Source organism: Aquarana catesbeiana, linkage group LG02 (genome assembly GCF_042186555.1).
Source record: "Aquarana catesbeiana isolate 2022-GZ linkage group LG02, ASM4218655v1, whole genome shotgun sequence".
In the NCBI taxonomy this organism is placed as follows: domain Eukaryota; kingdom Metazoa; phylum Chordata; class Amphibia; order Anura; family Ranidae; genus Aquarana; species Aquarana catesbeiana.
In genome coordinates, this window is record NC_133325.1 from 766,648,217 (window position 1) to 766,672,981 (window position 24,765).

Consider the following 24,765-nt stretch of genomic DNA (forward strand, 5'->3'; position numbering starts at 1 on the left):
GCTGTCCCCCTCCGTTCTCCTCCTCTGCCCCCTCCGTGCTGCTGTCCCCCTCCGTTCTCCTCCTCTGCCCCCTCCGTGCTGCTGTCCCCCTCCGTTCTCCTCCTCTGCCCCCTCCGTGCTGCTGTCCCCCTCTGTTCTCCTCCTCTGCCCCCTCCGTGCTGCTGTCCCTCTCCATTCCCATCCTCTGCCCCCTCCGCTCTCCTCCGTGCTGCTGCCCCTCTCCGTTCTCCTCCTCTGCCCCCTCCGTGCTGCTGTCCCTCTCAGTTCTCCTGTCCCCCTCCGTTCTTATCCTCTGCCCCTCCGTGCTGCTGTCCCCCTCCTCTGCCCCCTCCGTGCTGCTGTCCCCCTCCGTTATCATCCTCTGCCCCCTCTGTTCTCCTCCGTGCTGCTGTCCCCCTCCGTTCTCCTCCGTGCTGCTGTCCCCCTCTGTTCTCATCCTCTGCCCCCTCCGTTTTCCGTGCTGCTGTCCCTCTCCGTTCCCATCCTATGCCCCCTCCGTTCTCCTCTGTGCTGCTGTCCCCCTTCGTTCTCATCCTCTGCCCCCTCCGTTCTGCTGTCCCCCTCTGTTCCCCTCGGTGCTGCTGCCCCTCTCCGTGCTGCTGTCCCCCTCCGTTCTTATCCTCTGCCCCTTCGTGCTGCTGTCCCCCTCCATTCTCCTCCTCTGCCCCCTCCGTTTTCCTCCGTGCTGCTGTCCCCCTCAATTCTCATCCTCTGCCCCCTCCGTTCTCATCCTCTGCCCCCTCCGTTCTCCGTGCTGCTGTCCCTCTCCGTTCCCATCCTCTGCCCCCTCCTTTCTCCTCCGTGCTGCTGTCCCCCTCCGTTCTCATACTCTGCCCCCTCCGTTTTTCCGTGCTGCTGTCCCTCTCCGTTCCAATCCTCTGCCCCCTGCGTTCTCATCCTCTGCCCCCTCCGTTCTGCTGTCCCCCCTCCGTGCTGCTGTCCCCCCTCCGTGCTGCTGTCCCCCCTCCGTTCTTCTCCTCCCCCTTCGATCTTTCAGGATGGAGAGCGGAGGTAGGAGCCAGCAAATCTGGCTCCTTCCTTTTCCGAATGAACAGTCAGTGATAACTGACTGTCCATTCACATAACTGAAACATCATAACCTGCGTTTACGATGCTTCAATTTATGAATGGAGAGGAGCCTCTGTCTCCTCTCCATTCATTTTCAGTGCAGCTGAGAAGGGGACTGGGAAACATGTGTCCTCAGTCCCTTTCCCTGTCTCAAAGGGGAGATGTCAGGGGTCTATTAGGACCCCTGATATCTTACCAAAGCCCCCAACAGGGCTAATAATAATAATAAAAAAAAAAAAATTGCAATAAAAAAGAAACTAATTGTAAAAAATAAAAAACAAAATAAAAAAAACACACCGACACTGTCCACTCCCCCCCTCACCCTTCTTGTAAAAAAACATAAAATAAATTGTAAAAAATAATTTAAAAAAATATATTTGTAAAAAAATAAAATTGTAAAAACAAAAAAACTACTGACACACGTGCCACTGTCACATGACATTAAAAAAGTATTGGTAATCGGTATCGGCGAATACTTGAAAAAAAATATCAGTACTTGTACTCAGTCTTAAAAAAGTGGTATCGGGACAACCCTAGTTGTATCCATCAGCCAGATATATGGATGTGCCTTATGGATCTAAAAGTTGGAGTCAAAATGTTGTGGCTGGAGATGTGGCTGGTGGTGTCTGGCAAGGTAGAGCAGAGGTCTACGGTCTATATAGTTATTAGATAACTTAGTGGTATAAGATCATCCCACAATATACAGACCCCTGGCTGATGTCATTCACATTTTCTGTTGCTTGTGCGCTGCTCTGACGGACATAGCTTTCTTTACATTTTTGAGTTATGTTCTTTGTCTTTCTGGGTGGAGCATCAACATTTGGGATATAAGCTACAGATCTGGACCCCGCAAGCCCTCTGTCCCTGAAGAAGATCTGCATTTGGTTTTTCGAAACGTGTTGGCAGTTCTGTCTGTCTGACAAAGCTCTGGGCTTCTCCTTGCAGCTGGTCTCCATTTCTGCTCCCAATACTTGTGTTTGTTGCGTATATTCCCATGTTCATGTTGCTATATATTATCAATGTGTAATAAATTTTGAATATCTTTTTACCATAGTTTGTGGTCTGGTTTAAAGTCCCAATGTGAGGAATTTATGTTTTGACTCTAGCAACGTTGAGTATTCCAGTCAGGCTTCACGAGGCATGTAAATGGCCTACACCTATAGCAAGGGTATTATCCAACTTCAGTCACAGCTGCAGAGTTTATTTCTAGCAGCAAACTGCCTATGCAGATAAGGGGTGTCTATAGATAAAAACAAACTAACCCAATAAGGCCCCTTTCACACTGCCACTACTTAAAAATCCTGCGATTTTGCGGCTGCAATTTTTAATGCCTGTGTAAACTTGAGGTCTATGGACCTCAACTCGCATGAAAGCCAGACCAGACTAAAGTAGTACAGGGACTACTTTGAAGTCGGTGCGACTTGAAGTCCCACAGATATGAATGGTTATCATGGGGGAACGACTTGTCATGCGACTTTCAGTCCCAAGTCGCAGGACAAGTCGCACAAGTGTGAAAGGGGCCTAAATAGACCCCCAAAGCATGGGGGAAAGGCCAAAGTTTCTCTGTTGCAGCGGAGAAGCTAATCACCCGTCTGAATGGGCCCTTATCTTTTTTATTATCCAGAGATACAAGGACAGGATTGGATGAATCTACAGGGAAAGTAGAAAAAAAAAGTCTTTAATGAAAGAAATTACATGTCAATCGGATAGAAATTAAAATTTGAGATTCACAAATAACAGTAAGAGGTGAAGAATTTTTTAATACAGAACATGTACATTATATTTTCTCATTTTAGAAGAATCGAGGATCTCATTTTACAGTCATGAATTGCTCAAAAAAAAAAAAAAAAGTTAATTCTTTTCACTGGTTGTTCAAATGTAAACTCAAGAAACAAAAAAAAAACCCCAAAAAGTTCCTACATTATTTCTCTGCGGCATTAAATAGTATATAAAGTATATTATTTGCATAATTCATCATTTAATATGGCTATTAATGCTACCTCAGCGATAAGTTTTGTACAGCAGGACAGTGAACCCCCGTTCCGTCCCAGAAGTCCACAGAACTTCTCGAATTTCTTGAAAACAAAACGCAGACCGTGCCGGCAGCCGAGGGGTTTCTCAGTGTTTCTGATAACAGAAGTCAATACCCGCGTTTCTGAATACATAAAACTTTATTTGTCAATTCACTCATCAGTCATTCACACTTCAAATCTAATAAAATAAGGGAAAGATAAGTAGCGGGCCATCCAAGGAAAGGAGAAGTTTCACCTTAAAAAAAAAAAAAAAAAGCGCTTTAAAATGACGTGGAGGAAATGGTTTACTGTACAGGGAATCTCAAAGAAATGCGGCAGCCATTTTGTATGCCTGGATTACCTCACACACACACACTGCTGAGGGCCCTGGGCTGGGTGATAATATACATTAGCCTTGTGTTCTTTTAGAAACCAAAACTACAAAGTGCTGTCAAAGAGGGTAAAAAGGGGAGGGTTCCATCACAAAATGTCATGGCAGCCATTTTGTATGCAGTCCTGGATTACCTCATACTTTAATGATTGCTCTTAGTCAGGTGATAAACGTACATTAGCCTGGGTATCAAAAAGTCCCTCCATTTCCCCCCGTTTTTCCCTTGTGGTATTCTCTTAGCCTGAAGCTTGTTTAGAACCCAAAGTAACTACAAAATTCTGTCAAGGAGGGGAAAAAAGGAGGCCCGATCACAAAACACTATGGCACCCATTTTGTATGCGGTCTTGGATTACCTCACACCCTAATAACGGCTTCTAGTCTGACTAATTACATTAACCTGCTGTTTTTGACAGCATTTTGTAGCCATTTTGTGTTCTGAACAAGCAAAACCTTCATGGCAGGATCACAAAAAATTATTTTGATTTATAAACATTTATTTTTTAATGCAAATAATTGAAACTAACATGTGAAAGCGCATATGATATTAGTGATTGGGTTTCCATAAACATTGTTAAATTTGCAAATATGTGGTGCCCCATTCACACTTCCGTGTTGCAGTACCGCACGTAGCAAGCATTAATGCGCCATTATTTTTGAAAGGCAGCACAAAGGCAACGCACCTTGTGGCAGTAACACATGACAACGCATTGTTATGTGCTGCAGTTTTAGCCATGTTAGGGTGCATTGGCACAGGTTGGGAGCGGCATTTATGCAACGAACATTAATGCTTGACCTAACGCGCGATGACGCAACGCATAGATGTAAATGGGCCCTTGCATAGATAGCCGGGTATTCCAATATCGTGACACAGGCTTAAAAAGTGACGGCGGTGGGGATTGGATGATCCATAGTAGTAATAGGGCTCTTCTTTGAAGAAGTTGGTATGTCATTCTATTTTCAAAAGGCAAAAAAGCACTGTTGTAGGCCTCATCCACCACGTGAGTACTACAGTGTATGCGTATGTGAGGGCCACGCTTCTAAAATGCTTGTAATGCACTTATAAAAACGCTCAAAAACTCTTAAAAGCAAACGCCTGAAAGTCGCTCTGCTCAGGTGTGAATGCAGCCTTAAAAAGGTGAGACTACACATTTCCCCCCCTCGGATACTATGGATCATTCCATTTCCCACCCACCGGCCCTTTTTTACTGCGTCGTGTACTTGAAATCCCTGATTATGAAAATGCAATTAAAAAAATTTAAATAATAAATAATTTAAAAATTGCTTGAAAGTATATTTTAAAAATATTCCAACATTTGAAGATCGCCTTCCTATTCTATAATCGCCCTTTCTTCAGGTTGGATATGAGTAGGTATAGGAGTGAACCAGGAGGGTCTTTACCCATCACACGAGCAGGGAGCCGAGTCTCATTGGACAGCCTTGTCTGGGAATGGATGAAAAACATTCATGCAGGCATTCATTCGTGCCTGCAGCCTCCCATTTTATAGGATAGATCGGTCCTTTCTGTAAAGTAAGTAGGACTTTGGCGTATCCCCCTCCTGGTTTATCTCAGGGTAAGGCCTATGTTACACTATTCTGAGATTGGTACCAACTCACCAGCAACAGATTTCCTAAGACTCTGTTCCCCTTATCCAGTGCAATTTTTTTTCTTTTTTTTTTAACTAGTCCTTCGCATTACATAGTTTTAGTTCATCTACAATCAGATTGTAAGGTGTATGGCCAGCTTTTATCATACCAGCAAAGTGACCACCAAATTGGGCCAAATGTCAGACGATCCCGCCCTGTCCATGGATACCCTTCAACCCATGTGGACAGCTCTTATCTGCCATTGTTGGACAAATTAAAGCAGGTCTCCAATGGGTCTCCAATGGTCGCCCCCCAAATCAAGCCAATGCCTTGGGGTTTTTGAACACATTCCATTGAATAGTCATAATAATGATTATAATAATGATAATCTGTTCCAGAATGTCCTTTCTATGGGCACCAAAAGGTTTATGAAATAGGAAAATACAACATGGCCACGTCATTAAGAGCAGAGAAAAAAAAAAAAAAAAACCAAAATACTAAGGTGTTTTCCACAGCAGCCAATAAGAGTCCAGCTATTATTTTATACTGCATATTCAAACATAAAATCAAACATTTCATTGGTTGCTACCGATTGTGCTCTCCGTTAAATTTGCTACTATGTACAGTATATACATGCAAGGTTTGCTCCTGAAAAAAAGACGTCACTTATCCGCTTGCGGAACCTTCTCACGCAGTTGTAGCCAATTTAACGCTCCTATTTGTACAGATCATACTGGGAGCAGCACAGGCTGATAGAGGTGGCCCGGTTTATGAGACACATTGATAGGCAAGGCCCACCATCTCTTATATATCAGAAGTTAAAAGTGCATTATAAAGCTTTTTTGTTGTTGTGGATGATGTAGGAAATTGTTAAATCCCTTGTTAGGTTTTTCTTTTTAATGCCACCTGTGTCCCATTTGGGAGACTTCACTTCATTTCCTATCTTGCAGACAGAAAAAAAAAAAATAGTAAAGAAACCTCGCCCACCCCTTAAACAGTTGTCACCGGAAAAAGTGTCCCTATTGGAAGATTTCCTGTCAATTCTTGTCCCGGTGACAACTAAGGGTCCATTCACAATGGCATGTTCCCCTGCGGTGCATTAATGCACATGCGTTAACCAGCGGCATGGATTGCGTTAAAGGGGTAGTTGACCATTACCGAAAAAAACGGTCTATGCAGGTAAGGGGCACCTGTAGACGAAAAACTGTGCAGCTGTGATTAAAGTTAAAAAATGCCCTTGCTATAGGTGTAAGCCATTTAAGTACCTCCTGAAACCTGGCTGCAAAATTCCCAAAGATGGCATCATCCCGTCCTGCCTTTATGCCAAAATGTTGACACTCCCACCTGTTACTGGTCTGCCCCCACTATCACAGGAGCGAGCTCCCTGTACATGTGTGGTGGACCATCTCCTCCATTGCAGCATCGCTGAGCTCAGAGCTAGTGTGACAGAGAAGAGAGAGAAATATCCTGATAGCCACACAGTGTGCAAGCCCAGGCCACTCCTCCCGACACGTTTCGTCCCCACTGTGCTTAATCATGGAGGTCAATAACAAAGCCCCTGTACACCTCTGCATAGTAGAGTCCAGGATTTTAAGATGCTATACATATAATTGGAACGTTGCGTGGAATTACCCGAATCACACAATACGGGGTGGTGATTGTCGTTGAGTTCACCGTGCTAATATACTATCTGTAATTGGAATGTATGATAGGCGCTGATGTTCATTTGTGAGCTGTAAGGTTTTTCTTTGTTTTGTTTTTTAATAAACTTCGAGAAAAAATAAATAAAAAATAACAAAAACCCCATGAGTAGAGCCAAACACGTCGGGGGCATTACCTAAACGGAGCTGGGCTGAGGCTGCCACACATGGGTGTGCACACCCCAATCACCCTGTGCAGCGCAGATGCCCCCGCCCTCTCCTCTTCTCTCCCATCAGCTGCTGCGGGCACACAAAGGGGAATGGTTTTAGGATGAGGGGGGAAGGGACCTGTAAATATGTAAATTTACCGCCTCCTTCCCGTTCTGAATGAACACAGTAAGTGATTGGTACCTTGTGTTTGATCTTTGGAGTGCTATAGGCTATGCACGCCTATACTGCTACTATTCATGTGATGGACGGCCTTGCACTGTATGTGGCGATTGGGATATTTCTTTTACAGTCTGCATAGAGTCATGACGGCCTCTTTACTCAGCCTGCACCTACACCGGAAACCTATTGGATACAGCTATAGTAGGCTAAAGACCCAAAGCATCATACAGGTTCACATGGAAGAGAGAGCACATGTGAAGGGGTTTGAATCAGCTGGGAGTATCTTAGAAACATCCCAGGATGGGATGATGCCATCTCTGGGAGTTTTTCAGTCAGCCTTCGGGAGGTACATAAACGGCCTACATCTATAACAAGGGTATTACTCAGCTTTGGTCAAAGGTGCACAGTTTGTCATCTATAGACACCCCTTACCCGCATAGGCAGTTTTTTGGTGAAGGAGAACTAACCACTTTAAAGTAGCCCATACATTATGAAAAGGCTGCCAACGTGCCACAATGGATAAATAAAACAAAAAAAAACAAAAGAAAAAAAACATACAAGACCCTTTTTCAAAATGCTATGCACAGTAATGCACAGTCTATGCACCGTGGTGCGTCAAACTCTACTGTACAGTGCGTTGGGTTGAGGGGTGGCACCATGTAATGAGCAGCATTGCTACATGTTGCGGCACCATGCATTAGGGGAGCATTTTATAGTGGGCATTACCATAACAGGGCCCTCAAAAATTGGTATTTTCCCATCACTGTTGTTCCCAATGGCGATGATTACGAGCAAAAATTCTGAGGTCAATCATCCTAATGGGGACACAGATGGCAATAAAAACCTGGCAGGGCTTGTAACCCCCCTCCTCACCACTCCACCCAAAATTAGAAAATGTTAGAAAAGAAGATTTGGTTGCTATAGGCAAAAACGCTTTTCAGGTTGTGGCGGCCATCATCTGACTTGTCATTAGGACATTGGCTCAGGCCTTCCTCGAGTCATTTTAAAAAAACGAGGTAAATGTTTAGAGGCTAAAGAGGGATAAGTTCAATAAGCCAGTGAAAAAAGGAACCAATCAGAATTGAGCTGACTACAGAAAAATGAGATCTGATTGGAAGCTAAAGGCTTAGCAATTAAGCCCCTTTCACGCTCCCATAAATGAAGCCAAATACTTGCATAGTATAGAAAATGTGCAATACTGACAGTGAAAATATACCTGATTTTGTGTTATTAATTAATAATAAATTGGTTATAAATATTTTGCCAACACTGCAATGACCGAATACTATAATTGATCAAATACCATCATTAATACAGGGGTGATAAAATGACTAAAGAGTGCCTGTGTTGTCCATAGCAACCACTCAGCCCCCTCCCTTGTCTTATTATACAGGAGATAAATGGCCGTATGGATTTGTAGACATTACTGACCCCATCACCTTATTGACTTGGGTGGTATACAGCTCAGGAATTCAGGCTGAATATGTGTGTATTAGGAGTCCGAGGATCAGCATGACAGTCAGACAACTGCTATTTCAATGGAAGAGGTTTGCCTGGCCTCCGTTTTCAGTGCAGAGTCCTTGTGAAGGACCATCATTATGAGAATACATTGGTCACACAATCTCAGTATGTATTTATTGGCGAGGTTTCTGGTCAGGGGTGGTCACACCATCTTGCGCATACCAAGGACTTGTGTAAGGGACCCTCTGAGATTTAGGGGGCCGATTTACACAAGATGTGGTCAGATGCTGGTGCCGCCTGTCGCTTTCACATAGACCTGGACACAGTTTACTTTTAAAGCAGATAAAAGAGGTAGGTATCTTCATAATGCCCTAACACAGTGGGACACTATTCCTCCTCTGACACCAATGATGGGGCACTATTCCTCCACTGACACCAACTATGGGGCACTATTCCTCCACTGACACCAACTATGGGGCACTATTCCTCCACCGTCACTAATGATGGGGCACTATTCCTCCCACTGACACCAACCAAGGGGCAATATTCCTCCCACTGACACTAATGATGAGGCACTATTCCTTCCAGTGACACCAACCATGGGACATTATTCCTCCTGCTAACAATGGGGCACTATTCCTCCCAATGACATCAATGATGGGGCACTATTCCTTCCACTGACACCAACAATGGGACATTATTCCTCCTGCTAACAATGGCTCACTATTCCTCTCAATGACACCAATGATGGAGGCACCATTCCTTCCAACGACAGGTCACTATTCTTCCCAATGACAGCAATGATGGGGCACCATTCCTTCCAATGACACCTATGATGGGACACCATTTCTTCCAATGACACCTATGATGGGGCACCATTCCACCCAATGACACCAATGATGGGGCACCATTCCTCCCAATGACGGGGCACCATTCCTCCCAATGACACCAATGATGGGGAACTATTCCTTTCACTGACACCAATGATGGGGGCACCATTCCTTCCAATGACACCAATGATGGGGCACCATACCTCCCAATGACACCAATGATGGGGGCACCATTCCTTCCAATGACACCAATGATAGGTCACTATTCTTCCCAATGACAGCAATGGTGGGGCACCATTCCTCCCAATGACGGGACACCATTTCTTCCAATGACACCTATGATGGGGCACCATACCTCCCAATGACACCAATGATGGGGCACCATTCCTCCCAATGATGGGGAACTATTCCTTCCACTGACACCTATGATGGGGCATTATTCCCCCCAATGACACCTATGATGGGACACCATTTCTCCCAATGACGCCTATGATGGGGCACCATTCCTTCCAATGACACCAATGATGGGGCTCTATTCCTTCCAATGACACCTATGATGGGACACCATTTCTCCCAATGACGCCTATGATGGTGCACCATACCTCCCAATGACACCAATGATGGGGGCACCATTCCTTCCAATGACACCAATGATGGGGCTCTATTCCTTCCAATGACACCAATGATGGGGCACCATACCTCCCAATGACACCAATGATGGGGGCACCATTCCTTCCAATGACACCAATGATAGGTCACTATTCTTCCCAATGACAGCAATGGTGGGGCACCATTCCTCCCAATGATGGGGAACTATTCCTTCCACTGACACCTATGATGGGGCACCATTCCTTCCAATGACACCAATGATGGGGCTCTATTCCTTCCAATGACACCTATGATGGGACACCATTTCTCTCAATGACACCAATGATGGGGCACCATTCCTTCCAATGACACCAATGATGGGGCTCTAGTCCTTCCAATGACACCAATGATGGGACACCATTCCTCCCAATGTCACCTATGATGGGGCACCATTCCTCCCAATGACGGGGCACCAATCCTCCCAATGACACCAATGATGGGGCATTATTCCTTCCAATGACACCAACAATGGGGACCAAATACGTTCATGCACAGGGCCCCACTGCTATGTCCGCCACTGTTCTGTGTTTTTTGCTGCATTATTTGCAGCCTTTCCTTGGTGTATTTTCCCAAATATTCTTTGCAGTGTTCACATTTAGTGATGACATAAGCAATGTACGGTTTTTAATATCCATCTGCAAATTAGCCAAATAGGATATGCAATGCGTGATATCCAATAGCAAATCGATCTCTAGGGACTGAACTCTGATTGGTTGTTGTGGATTACAGCTCTTTACAAGCCTGGATGAATGACTGGATAGCAAACTTTGCACTGTGGTTTATCACACGCTGCAAACATCTCTCAATAAAGCTCTTTATATGCCCAAAAATATAATAATAACATTAATAATACATTGTTAGTGTTTTTCGGATGGCCTGCCGCTTCACCCCGCATACATGATCTGCATTGATGGCACTCTGCTGTTCTTCAGCCAGGAACGGGACCGCGGCCCAGAGGCATCATGGGTAAAAAATCTCAGGAGTGTAAGAGCAGATAAAAGAACATATTGCTATTAGTCTGTGCTGACGAGTCCACCATTCTCACAGCGCTCCGCCACAATGCAAACACTTCTCCTATGGCTTAAAGGGAACCTGTCACAAAGCAAAAGGGCCTGTGTGCTGAGGCTCCGAAAGTAGCAGCTGCTCCCCGACTCTGTTCTCTCTTTACAATCCCAAAGAATCACCCAAATCAACCTCTGCCTTACATCTGAAGATCCCCAATACATTTATTATATACACCCCGGAACCAATCAGGTCATTTAATCCCAACTACAGCCATTCTTTTTTTTATTTTTAGATAAAGTGGAGAAGAGATAACATTTTCCATCTGTATTTCTGTCCATGACACTTTTGCAGAGACCCCCCCCCACTTCCTGTCCCGGTGACACCTTTACAAGAAGCAGGGGAAGAGGATGCAGTGGTCACCTGGACAGGAAGCCGCAGACTGCAATAAAAATGTGTTTTTTTTTTCTTGTGTCCACATTAGAGAAGTTTCCCAAAACTTCCTGTCCTGACAGGAAGTAAGGGTAATTCTCTCCAAGGCTGGGTTCGCACTGCTGCGACTTGGAAGCCGACACCCCTGCACGACTTCATTGTGGCTTCCATACGTCTTCTTTAATAGAAGTCAACACAAGTCGTATTAAAGTCGCACCAAACGTAATGCAGGAACCTTTGCGCACGATTAGAATGTTTCCATTGCAGTTGGACCTCTTTCACACTGGGGCCGCTCTTTTTAGCGGCGCTTTTCGGCCGCCAGCGGGGCGCTTTCATCCCCAAAGAAGGGGTTAAAAGCGCCCATGTGGCGGCGCTTCCAAATCGCTTTTCAGGCACTTTGGAAGCGCTGCCCATTCATTTCAATAACCAGGGCGTTTTGGGAGTGCTAAATACAACGCTCCCAAACCGCCCCAAAGATGCTCCAACGTCCCACAAGCGCACTGCCCCAGTGTGAAAAGCCACACAGAAATGAATGGGAGGCGCTTTTCAGGCGCTATTTCTACTGCTAAAACACCTGAAAACCGCCTCAGTTGAAAGGGGTCTTAATGGGGCGTGACTTGTCATGCGACTTTACACTCTCAAGTCGCATCAGTGTGAACCGGGGCTAATAGTGACAGTGCTGCTCTATCCAGAAAGAAAGGAATACAAAGGAAAGGGCTCATTCAGACTTGGTGTCCTGGCGCATTTACACACATTTTTTCACATTGTGTGTTGCATGATGACAGCCCATTCAAGTGAATGTCAACATACTAAATGCAAAAAAAAAAAAAAAAAAAAAAAAAAAAGGAAAAAAAAGGACATACATCTTTTCTGCCAATGCAGCACACTACAATATGCACAGCAGTGCATTGTATTAAAGTGGTTGTAAACCTCAGACATGAAATATGAACAAAGCATATCCCTCTACAGTGTGTACTTGTCTCAATTAAAAGTGTCATTTCTGTCTGCTGTTTCATTCCTCTGCTATTAGTTTGGCTCACGTCTGACAAGTTTTCCTGACACCAAGAGAAAAAAAGGTGACAGGGGAGGCACCTCCAAGCTGATTGGCAGCCTCAGCTCTGTTCCCATGTGCTCGTAAAGGGGGGGTGGGGTGGGGGTGTCCCTTCCTTCCAATCAGCTCTCAGAGGTCTCCTCACTGAGCTATGCCAAGTGTAACTTCAGCTCTCCACCCCCTGCTTTCTGAACTCTCAGACAAGCTTGATAAATTCTGCACTTTGAACAGATGTAGAGAAGGATGCAGATAAATAGGTACAACGTATGTAGGAGTATTTGTTTCATCTCTGTGCATCACTTGAGGATAGCCTCTTCACTGGGTATATGTAATGGTTTACAACCACTTTAACGCGGACACACTGCAAAAGTGTGAATGAGCCCTTAAACCATAGATGCTTTATGTTTTGTAGAGAGAGGGTAGGAGATCGAATTCTGACCCCCATTGGGGAGATTTTCCCTCACTTCCTGTCCCCATGGCACCCAGAGAAGAAGAAATGGGGTCATCTTTAGGACTTCTACAGTCTACCTAAAATGTGTTTTTGTGCATTTCCCCAATGGAGAGATTTCCCATCACTTCCTGTCCTGAAAGGGAGGTTAGATCTCCCCAAAAGGCACCCAGTTGCCAAAAAATGTGTCAGAGGCTCCACCCAGCCTCTCTCAACCCTTTTACCCTAGATGAGTCCTAAAATAATTTTCATGTCTTGGGGAACCTTTACTAAAACCACTTAATAGGGCTCAATGGCAAAAACGCCTCTTATATTGGTGATCATGTCTCCATGGCACCTGAATATGAAATGGAGTCATCATCACAGGAGAAGAATTTTTAACACTTCTACATTTATCCTAAAATTTTTTTTTTTTTTTTTTTACATTTCTCCAATGGAGAGATTTCCCATCACTTCCTGTCCTGACAGGAAGTAAGGTTAGATCTCCCCAAAACTAATTTTCAGGTCTTGAGGAACCTTTACTAAAATCAACGAGGTCAATGGCAAAAATGCCCCTTATACTGGTGGTCATTATGAAGGTTCCACCCTTTATACAAAGCTAAAAAGATAATTGATGCCATGCTGCTGGCTTTGCCAAGTGGCGTTGGTTCTGGAACCTTGTAGGCACCATCAAATGGAAGTTCAATCGGCCAAAGTTTAAGCAACCCCCTAGCATCTTCTGGAGGAACCAAAGGGCTCAACGGAACCATGGCTGAGAAGAACAGTTCTAACCCTTTCCCACTCTATTTAAACAAAACAAAAAGTTTGGCTGGAGTTGGGTTTTAAGTAACGGGAACTGCCATGCAGGCGCTTGGGAAACACCCACACTCCATGCGGTAAGGTTCACTGGCATGGTTCAAACCCAGGACTTCCTCAGCAGGAGTGTTACCCACCAAGCTGTCCGACTTGTGGTCCACATTTTGGGGCAGTGAGGCTTTATCTGTGCAAAAGTAGAAATCTGGGCATGGCCACTTCCATCAAAGCCTTATCACATGGGCGTTTTGCTTAATTACCACCTCTTTAAAGTAAACTCGCCTCCCTCACACACTCATACGCACACACACAGGAGGCGGCCATTCTGTTCTCTTCTGCAGGCTCCTAAATGTCTCACAGTGTTGAGCTAGAAGAAGGAAAATGGATTCACATGATGATTTCATCTGGGAGAGGACATTCTCCGCACTGCCCTCCCGCCAGAATTATCTGCCCGCGGGGGGAGACGCTTGTCCGCGATCCAAGCCCCCCCCCCGCATGGCTTTTCATTCTTGCTCCCCCTCGCCAGGCCGGCTCTGCAGTTTGTTTTTGTGTTTCGTTTTCGGGAGGAGCTTCTTGTTCAGGAGCCGGGACAGCCTGGCGCCTTTCTTGCGGTGCTCCGGGGCCCCCGGCTGCTCCAGGTAGACCAGGTCGTTGTGAGATTGGCTCATGCTGGGGTCTTTTTGCTGGTGCCTTCGTCGGAAAAACAGCTTTGCGCCTTTGTGTAAGAATCCACCTGCAAGGGAAAGAAGATTAGTATGGTTGCTCTGAACCTCAGCTTCAAATCTAAAATTAAAGGATCACTCCGCTTCAGTACCGATATTTCCGTTATTGGTGGACGCTGGAGACACGGGAAGTGGGAACACTACAAGCTGGGAGCGAACCCAAAACCCTCCAAGATGGGCAGGAACACCATCAGGACTTACAGCAGGTGACTTGCCCAACAGACGCCACCTATAGGGGAAATATCAGTTTTTTGGTGCATCGAATATTTATAATTAATAATAATAATAAGTAACAATAATTACTTATATTCAAGATTTGCAGATATATAAAGAGATGCACCAAGAGCTGAAGAATTGCACACACATTTCACAACCTGTCCAGTAACCCCATTGAAGGACACTATAGGGATGCAGCACCTCTCCAGCATTAGATGCGTAGTGGCTTTAGGGGTCAAGTTGACTGGCATTCTATTCAAACGTAAATGCAGCATCTTACCTCTGTCTGAAGATCAAATGCGACACATTAGGACATGTTGTGCCCAAAGGAACAAAGAGCAATGCAAAGCAGGTCAAATGCTGCCTCTGAATTGCTGTGCGCTGCTCTGTTAGGGCTCAGCTACATTGCTACAATGCAGGATAACAGTTCACTAAAAGCACATAAAAACTGGTTACCAATATAATCTATGAAGCTCTTCACATCAGTATATATATATATATATATATATATATATATATATATATATATAAAATTTATTTTTTTAATTTTCGGCTTGCTGCACCCCTTGTGTGCTTTGATAAAATAAATACATAACATTAATTATAGTCAAAGGCAACAAATGGAAAATGCTTTAAAACTCCTAAACTCCTTCCCACCTGCTCAGGTGTCCCGGTAAATAACAGCTTCAACTCTTCTGGGAAGGCTGTCCACAAGGTTTAGGAGTGTGTCTATGGGAATGTTTGACCATTCTTGTCAAAAGTTTGTAGAATTCACCTCCGTAACATCTCTAAAATTCGCCCTTTTTTAACAAATGAAACCACCAAGCTCCTCATTCACTCCCTTGTTATCTCTCGCCTTGACTATTGCAACTCCCTTCTCATTGGCCTACCGCTCCATAGGCTATCCCCTCTTCAGTCTATCATGAATGCTGCTGCCAGACTTATCCACCTTACCAACCGCTCAGTGTCTGCCAACCCTCTACTTCAATCCCTACACTGGCTCCCAATCACCCAGCGAATTAAATTCAAAATTCTAACCACAACATACAAAGCCATTCACAACTCTGCCCCAAGCTACATCACTAATCTTGTCTCCAAATATCACCCAAATCGTCCTCTCCGCTCCTCTCAAGACCTCCTGCTTTCAAGCTCTCTCATCTCCTCCTCCCATGCTCGTCTCCAGGATTTCTCCAGAGCCTCTCCCATCCTCTGGAACTCGCTACCTCCATCTATCCGGCTAGCCCCTACTCTTGCTACCTTCAGGCAATCCCTGAAAACTCATCTCTTCAGGAAAGCCTATCACGTCTCCAACTAATCTCCTACCACTTCCACCAGCTCATTCCCCACAGTTACAACCTTTTGTACCACCTACCCCACCCTATTAGATTGTAAGCTCTTCTGAGCAGGGCCCTCTTAATCCTATTGTATTGTATTGTATTGTATTATATTATAACTGTATTGTCTCCCTTTTATATTGTAAAGCGCTGCGTAAACTGTTGGCGCTATATAAATCCTGAATAATAATAATAATAATAAAGTGCATTTGTGAGGTCAGGAACTGATGTTGGACGAGAAAGCCTGGCGCTCAATCTCCACTCTAAATTCATCCCAAAGGTATTCTATCTGGTTGAGGTCAGAACTCTGTGCCGGCCAGTCATGTTCCTCCACCCCAAACTCGCTCATCCATGTCTTTATGGACCTTGCTTTGTGCACTGGTCCAAATCATTTGGTGGAGGGGGGATGATGGTGTGGGGTTGTTTTTCAGGGGTTGGGCTTGGCCCTTTAGTTCCAGTGAAGGGAACTCCTAAGGCGTCAGCATACCAAGACATTTTGGACAATTTCATGCTCCCAACTTTGTGGGAACAGTTTGGGGATGGCCCCTTCCTGTTCCAACATGACTGCCTACCAGTGCACAAAGCAAGGTCAACCAGTGCACAAAGCAAGGAACTTGACTGGCCTGCACCTTTGGGATGAATTAGAGTGGAGACTGTGAGCCAGGCCTTCTCGTCCAACATCAGTGCCTGACCTCACAAATGCCCTTCTGGAAGAATGGTCAAACATTCCCATAGACACACTCCTAAACCTTGTGGACAGCCTTCCCAGAATAGTTGAAGCTGCAAAGGGTGGGCCAACTCAATATTGAACCCTATGGACTGAGATGCCATTAAAGTTTATGTGTGTGTGTAAAGGCAGGCGTCCCAATACTTTTGACAATACAGTGTATGTGTTGGGTGGGCGTAAAGGGGTTAAGCCACAATGAGGGAGATTTACTAAAACTGTTGCACACAGAATACTACATTGTACTGTGTTCCCCTGGGGAACAGAACGCATTGATAAAAGGTGGTGAGGAAGAGGTGATCTCTTCTTTAAGAATATAAAATTTTTTTTGATTTAGATGTCAATCTATCCTACGATACCCACACATGCATGACCTGAAGCTGCTGTAAGCTACACTGTACTAGGCTGCAATCAACAGCCATTTATTTAATTCTTCACATATAAGGGCACCATGTGTGTAAAGATCACTTGTGGCAAAAGACCAAAATGTGATATGGGGACTGGAAACACAAAGCAAGGCAAAAAAACGTCCCTACAAACAGAGATAATGAAGAACACCCAGCAGACTGGTAGGAAAATTAATAATGGCCAGTGTTGATGGGCTTTTGTCCAGAACTGGGTCTCTCCCTATAGAGGTCTACGAGAATGAAAAAGCAGCTTGAAGTGGGTTGACGCAGCTTAGGAGGAGGTCATCTGCTCCAGTCAATGATGTCTGAAGGATCTCAGAAGAGTCTCAAAGGGATGTCAAAAGCATGCTGCATTTGCAGCCAAAGCCCATCAACGATGGCCTTAAAGCAGAACTAAATCCTATTCTTTTCGACCAAGGAAGCTTCCATCTTGGCCTTTGATCTGCAACTGCCATGGTGCTGCACATGTGATCAGTTATGACACCAGGCACTTGATGGTTTGACAGTTTGGTTGTAGAGGACAAGCAGTGTGACAGTTAGAATTCTCGGCATGACGGGAACGTAATGGTTTTCTGAAACCGTTGAATTGAAGGGTTTAGTTCCGCTTTAAATGTGAAATCTTGTTATGACTCCTGGACTGAGAGAAAAATCTTGGGTGACCCAGCATTTATGGAAGAGCTTCAGTGATCTAATGTTGAAGAGCTCAAACCATGGTCACAGCTACTATCAACGTTGATCAAAATATAGCACACAACATCAGCGGAGAACCTGAAACTTTAGTGGCCCTTTACAGGTATGCATCCCAATAAAGTGTGTTTCCCCAATGGATATGTGGAAATGCAGCCTGTAAGGGTCCCTGGAGCTGCTTAAAGTTCTCTTCCCTCCATGTTCCGCTATCCTGAGAGGGAGATGAAGGAACCTTGTAGGAGCTTAAAGTCCCAACTTGGAGCTCACAGAGGGCTGAGACCTCTGTCTGCAAATTACCATGTGCAATGCTAGGTGTGAGGAGGCATACGAGTCCCATACCTGGAACGTCACAGTGTTTCCACGGGAGGTGAACAGAGCAGCATCAGAGCAAAGGAAGGTATAAGCAGCTGCAGGGGGCCAGCATTAAAAACATGTTTTTCCCCTTTACAGGCAAACCACAAGTTACCATTAAGAGTTACACCCTCTGTGTAAATGGCTGCTACCTGTTGCTCTGGGTCAACATCACTGATGTTTACTTAAACTTCACATTCCACCAAAGACTACATTTTCAGGTTTGGGTGGTGTCAGTGCTGACTGTCTAAGAGCGGATGAAGCATAATACCTGAACACCTTCACAGCACAGAGCCAACAATGAACAGTAATGCCAACATGAAATGAATTCATTATCATATCTTACACTAGACTGAGGAAATGCAGCATCTGGAAAGCCGCTGGGGATTAAGGTAGGATTTCAGCACAAGCGGCCTCATGTATGAACTAGGGGTCGACCGATATCATTTTTTCAGGGCCAATATCGATTTTTTTGCCTCCTTTCAGGACGATAACAGGTGCCAATATTCTGTACATCACTTGCCACCCAGATGCAGCATGTCACTTGCCACTGTCACCTCCAACCCAGATACAGCTTGTCACCGTCACGTGCCACCCATATGCAGCATGTCACTTGTCACTGTCACCTGCCACCCAGATGCAGCTTGTCACTGTCACCTGCCACCCAGATGCAGCTTGTCACTGTCACCTGCCACCCAGATGCAGCTTGTCACTGTCACCTGCCACCCAGATGCAGCTTGTCACTGTCACCCAGATGCAGCGTGTCACTTGCCACTGTTACCTGTTACCCAGATGCAGCTCGTCACCATCCCCTGCCACCCAGATGCAGCTTGTCACTTGCCACTGTTACCTACCATCCAGATGCAGCTCATCACTGTCACCCGCCACTAGGGTTGCCACCTCATCCCTCTAAACCCGAACACATATTAATTACACAGGTTCTGAGGCTGATTTAATGCAGATAAGACACCAAGTGAGTTTAATTGCCACCTTAATTAGCCTCAGAACTTGTGTAATTCATATGTGTTCGGGTTTAAAGGGATGAGGTGGCAACTGTACCTGTCACCCAGATGCAGCTGGTCACTGTCACCTGCCTACCAGATGTAGCTCGTCACAGTCACTTGCCACCATTACCTGCTACCCAGATGCAGCTCGTCACCTGCCACCCAGATGCAGCTCGTCACCTGCCACCCAGATGCAGCTTGTCACCGTCACCTGCCACCCAGATGCAGCATGTCACTTGCCACTCTTACCTGCCACCCAGAAGCATCTTGTCACTGTCACCTGCCACCCCGATGCAGCATGTCACTTGCCACTGTCACCCAGATGCAGCTTGTCACTACTTCTGGTAGCCTCTCCCCAGCGGCGTCCGAGCAGGTAAACTTCCATATGCAGGTGGGCGGGCGGTGAGAGATGATGTAACTATCTCTCTGCTCGCCCCCAGGCTGCAGCTCTGTCAAGAGCAGCCTTCGTGGCCCTGTTGTAGGGGCAGAACAGCGGTGATGTGAGGTGGGCAGTGAGAGATGGTGTCATCTCTCTGCTGCCCACCGCACCGCTGACAGATATTGGCAGAGACTGCAGCGAGGGGACAGGGGGAGGTCTGACCGATATCAATATGTTTAACTGATACCGATTATTTGACATTTTGTGAATATCGGCCTCCAATAATCGGTTGACCCCTAGTAGGAACAGCGTTGTAAGGGCACAATAATCACAGGATGCCAGGGGAATACAGGCACAATAACCACAGGATGCCAGGGGAATACAGGCACAATAACCACATGCCAGGGGAATACCGGCGCAATAACCACAGGATGCCAGGGGAATACAGGCACACTAACCACAGGATGCCAGGGGAATACAGGCACAATAAGCACATGATGCCAGGGGAATACAGGCACAATAACCACAGGATGCCAGGAGAATACAGGCACACTAATCACATGATGCCAGGGGAATACAGGCACAATAACCACAGGATGCCAGGAGAATACAGGCACACTAATCACATGATGCCAGGGGAATACAGGCACAATAACCACATGATGCCAGGGGAATACAGGCACAATAACCACAGGATGCCACGGGAATACAGGCACAATGCACAATAACCACAGGATGCCAAGGGAATACAGGCACACTAACCACATGATGCCCGGGGAATACAGGCACAATAACCACATGATTCCCGGGGAATACAGGCACAATAACCACAGGATGCCAGGGGAATACAGGCACAATGCACAATAACCACAGTATGCCAGGGGAATACAGGCACAATAACCATATGATGCCAAAAGGATAGTGGAACAAAAACAGTAGAAGCCAGGGGAATATGGGCACAAAACAACTAGATGTCAGAGAAATAAGGGCAAAAAAAAAACAAAACAAAAAAAACACTTAATTTTAGAGAAATATGGGGTGAAAAAACACTCAATGTCAGAGGAATTAGGACACAATAACCACTAAATGCCAGGGAATACAGGCACAAAAACCACAGGATGCCAAGGAAATATGGGCAAGTAACAAACAAAAAAGTAATGTGGTCATCATTCTAGTTTGATTGTCTTTAGGATTTTAGACAATTAGTTTTGAAGAACCATGGGATACCACCAAAAGCGCAATATATATATATATATATATATATATATATATATATATATATATATATATATATATATATATATATATATTCGTAAGACTATGCTGTAAATATGTTCAAATATATAGCACTAAGAAGAGTCTTTTGTATTGATCTGTCCTGAATATGCAAACGAGCAAATCGGTATGCGATTTCTCTGTGGAAGAAAGTTCTGTAAACTTTGGTACCCTCAAAATCTCGGTCTCAAGGTCTTCTACTGCTGTTGCTGATCATATTGCATACTATATGCGCTGTGCCATCTAGTGGCTGAAAAGACCACTGCAAACGGTGACAAGATAGGTCAGGTTTTATTATATTGGTGTATAACTCTGATAAGGAGGAGAAGACAATAAGAATGATGGATGTTTGAATTCTGCTATATTGCAGTGAATAGTAAAGCCATAGGACCTGAAAAATGGCGATTGTTCCTAAGAGGGAGTGCGGTGCATTTGTTAAGGAGACAGTTAACATGAGCAGCATTTTTTTTTAATTCCTAAGGTCCCTTTAAACATTGAATGAGAGCATAGCAGAAGAATGATAAGATGTTTGTTTTACCATGAGCTAACTCTTTATTTTTTTTACAGATGACTGTTTTTTGCTGATGCCCTATGGATAACTGCTGAAAAGTTGACCAGCCTAGCAGGGTTGACAGCTGCCCAATCTTGGCAAACTTTCTCTAGAAGTCATAGGTAGCTGTACATGTAGACAGGACACTCAGCACCACTATTCTAAATAAAAAGTGTTCTTGTTACCCTTAGAAACCCATCACCTGTCATTTAAAAAAAATAAAATTATTACTGTGGGCAACAAGAAGACTTTTCATGCATGAGGCTGTATGTTATTAAGGGGCAGTCCACCCGAGTCTGCAGTTTTCATTAGAATTATTTCCTGATCTTTGAATTAATTACTAATCTTTTACATATTATATATAATACTCCTGAAGTGAGATTTCTGCATATGTGTTCTAGACTCCACCCACCAGCCACAGCAGTGACATAGGGATCCCACTCTCCTTGTGTAAGTTTTATTCATGTAGAATTCAGATGGGGATATCTTGCCACTGTAGTCCCCAGGAGACATAAGAGGTTGGTGAGCAATTCAGCAATTCTTCCATCCACCCAAAATTGAAATAAGTCTTGCGCTCAAATAGGACTACTTTGGCTCCTCCCGCCTGCCTGGGACACCTCTGGGCCCTTTAGGGACACATCGGATACCTCTGGGCCTGCCCGGGACACATTGGACACCTCTGGGCCCCCCCCAGAACACATTGGACACCTCCGGGCCCGCCTGGGACACCTCTGGGCCCTCCAGAGCCCGCCTGGGACACCTCTGGGCCCTCCCGCCCACCAGAGACACCTCTGGGCCCTCCCGCCCACCAGAGACACCTCTGGGCCCTCCCGCCCACCAGAGACACCTCTGGGCCCTCCCGCCCACCAGAGACACCTCTGGGCCCTCCCGCCCACCAGAGACACCTCTGGGCCCTCCCGCCCACCAGAGACACCTCTGGGCCCTCCCGCCCACCAGAGACACCTCTGGGCCCTCCCGCCCACCAGAGACACCTCTGGGCCCTCCCGCCCACCAGAGACACCTCTGGGCCCTCCCGCCCACCAGAGACACCTCTGGGCCCTCCCGCCCACCAGAGACACCTTTGGGTCCTCCCGCCCACCAGAGACACCTTTGGGTCCTCCCACCCACCTGGGACACCTTTGGGTCCCCCCACCCACCTGGGACACCTTTGGGTCTTTCCTGCAACAGTGGATATTTTTGTCTTCCATCCACCCAAGATTGAAATAAGTCTTGCGCTCAAATAGGACTACTTTGGCTCCTCCCGCCTGCCTGGGACACCTCTGGGCCCTTTAGGGACACATCCGGGCCTGCCCGGGACACATCGGATACCTCTGGGCCTGCCCAGGACACATCGGATACCCTCTGAGCCTGCCCGGGACACATCGGATACCCTCTGAGCCTGCCCGGGACACATTGGACACCTCTGGGCCCCCCCCAGAACACATTGGACACCTCCGGGCCCACCTGGAACACCTCTGGGCCCTCCAGAGCCCGCCTGGGACACCTCTGGGCCCTCCCGCCCACCAGAGACACCTCTGGGCCCTCCCGCCCACCAGAGACACCTCTGGGCCCTCCAGAGCCCGCCTGGGACACCTCTGGGCCCTCCAGAGCCCGCCTGGGACACCTCTGGGCCCTCCCGCCCACCAGAGACACCTCTGGGCCCTCCCGCCCACCAGAGACACCTCTGGGCCCTCCCGCCCACCAGAGACACCTCTGGGCCCTCCCGCCCACCAGAGACACCTCTGGGCCCTCCCGCCCACCAGAGACACCTCTGGGCCCTCCCGCCCACCAGAAACACCTCTGGGCCCTCCCGCCCACCAGAGACACCTCTGGGCCCTCCCGCCCACCAGAGACACCTCTGGGCCCTCCCGCCCACCAGAGACACCTCTGGGCCCTCCCGCCCACCAGAGACACCTTTGGGTCCCCCCACCCACCTGGGACACCTTTGGGTCTTTCCTCCAACAGTGGATATTTTTGTCTTCCATCCACCCAAGATTGAAATAAGTCTTGTGCCCGCCTGGGACACCTTTGGGTCCTCCCGCCCGCCTGGGACGCCTTTGGGTCCTCCCGCTCGCCTGGGACGCCTTTGGGTCCTCCCACCAACGGTGGATATTTTTGAGTCCTCCTGCCCGTCTTGAACACCTTTGGGTCATCCCCTCCAACCTGGGACACCTTTGAGTCTTCCAACCCACTTGGAACTTTGTGTCTATCCAGCCACCTTATCCCATTCTGCTACTTTACTTGCCTTCTTCATTTCAAATAAATTCAAGTTCTAACAAGGAGAGTGGGAGCCCCTCATAATGGCCACAGCAGATGACTCAAATCTTAGCTTCGGGTGGACTGATCCTTTAAACAAAGCACACGCTATTTCACAACAAGAAGGGAAATGCTTTAACTTACTGTGCAAGCAATTAATTCACGTTGGTGAAAAGATCCTCTTAAGGTTACAGAAGGAATGGCAAGAATGATGATGAAATAAAAAATGGAAGATGAGAAGACAGACACAATGTCATTTCAGGAGCTTCACCCACAAAGTGCCTCACCAGAGCCCCAGTACTATGTGACACTTTTTTAGCATCTAATCTGCAAGAGCATCAGCTCCTCGGGTTTCCAGGAGAAGCCACCTCCACCATAAAAGTAAGAGCAAGAAGGCCAGCAAGCAGCTTTTAAAATTATTTTTTGCCCCAACACTTTCCACAGCAGCCCGTAGCTAAAAGAGAAACAGAAAATGACTACAGATAGCAGAAGGAGAGCCAAGACAGGATCATACTGAACATTCACTATTAGAATATACAGGAAAGGTTAAAGCCCAACTCCGGGAAAAGAAAAAATATCCACCCTTGCAGTGGGCCACCCTCCTCTGTGAGGATTAATGGCTTTTTGTGTCTAGAACACGCGTGAAACACAAGGCCCATGCCGAATCTGGCCAGCCAGGCCATTTCATGTGGCCCTCACACCTCTCCTGCAGCCCCTTGTCTCCGCCCTTACATTGTTTAAGCAGTCAGCAGCAGACAGGAGGACAGAACTCTTCCGACAGATCCTGTACTTCTCTGTGCAGCCATGGAGAGGCTCCTCGCTGCCTCCCCATATCTCAACAGTTGGCAGCAGAGAGAAGGACAGCACTCCTCCTACAGATCTTGCGCCTCTCTGTGCAGCCGCAGCACCCCCTCATCTCCACCTCCCCTGGTCTCAGCAATCAGCAGACACCGGCAGCTGACTCCAGCCCTCCTCTGGTCCTCCTTCAGACTCTGCACTTTCTTCTTCCCGGAGCTGGGAAGGAGAAAGTGCAGAGTCCGGAGGAGGACCCCAGCTTCTTCCTGGCAGCAGCACAAGGTGAGGTAGGTGCACAGTGATGTAAGGGAGGGTG

At 46.5% G+C, this 24,765-nt stretch overlaps 1 protein-coding gene across 2 annotated transcripts in view; it reads right to left on the reverse strand.

The window, feature by feature from the left end:
* Nucleotides 1-2,734: 2,734 nt before the first annotated feature.
* C2CD2 (C2 calcium dependent domain containing 2) overlaps nucleotides 2,735-24,765 on the reverse strand; it is a 205,891-nt gene continuing 183,860 nt past the window's right edge. For both annotated transcript variants that reach the window (XM_073617265.1, XM_073617266.1), the window contains exon 15: nucleotides 2,735-14,482. In XM_073617265.1, the coding sequence (XP_073473366.1) occupies nucleotides 14,253-14,482 (230 nt within the window). In that variant the 3' untranslated portion in view covers nucleotides 2,735-14,252. The remainder of the gene's footprint in view (nucleotides 14,483-24,765) is intronic.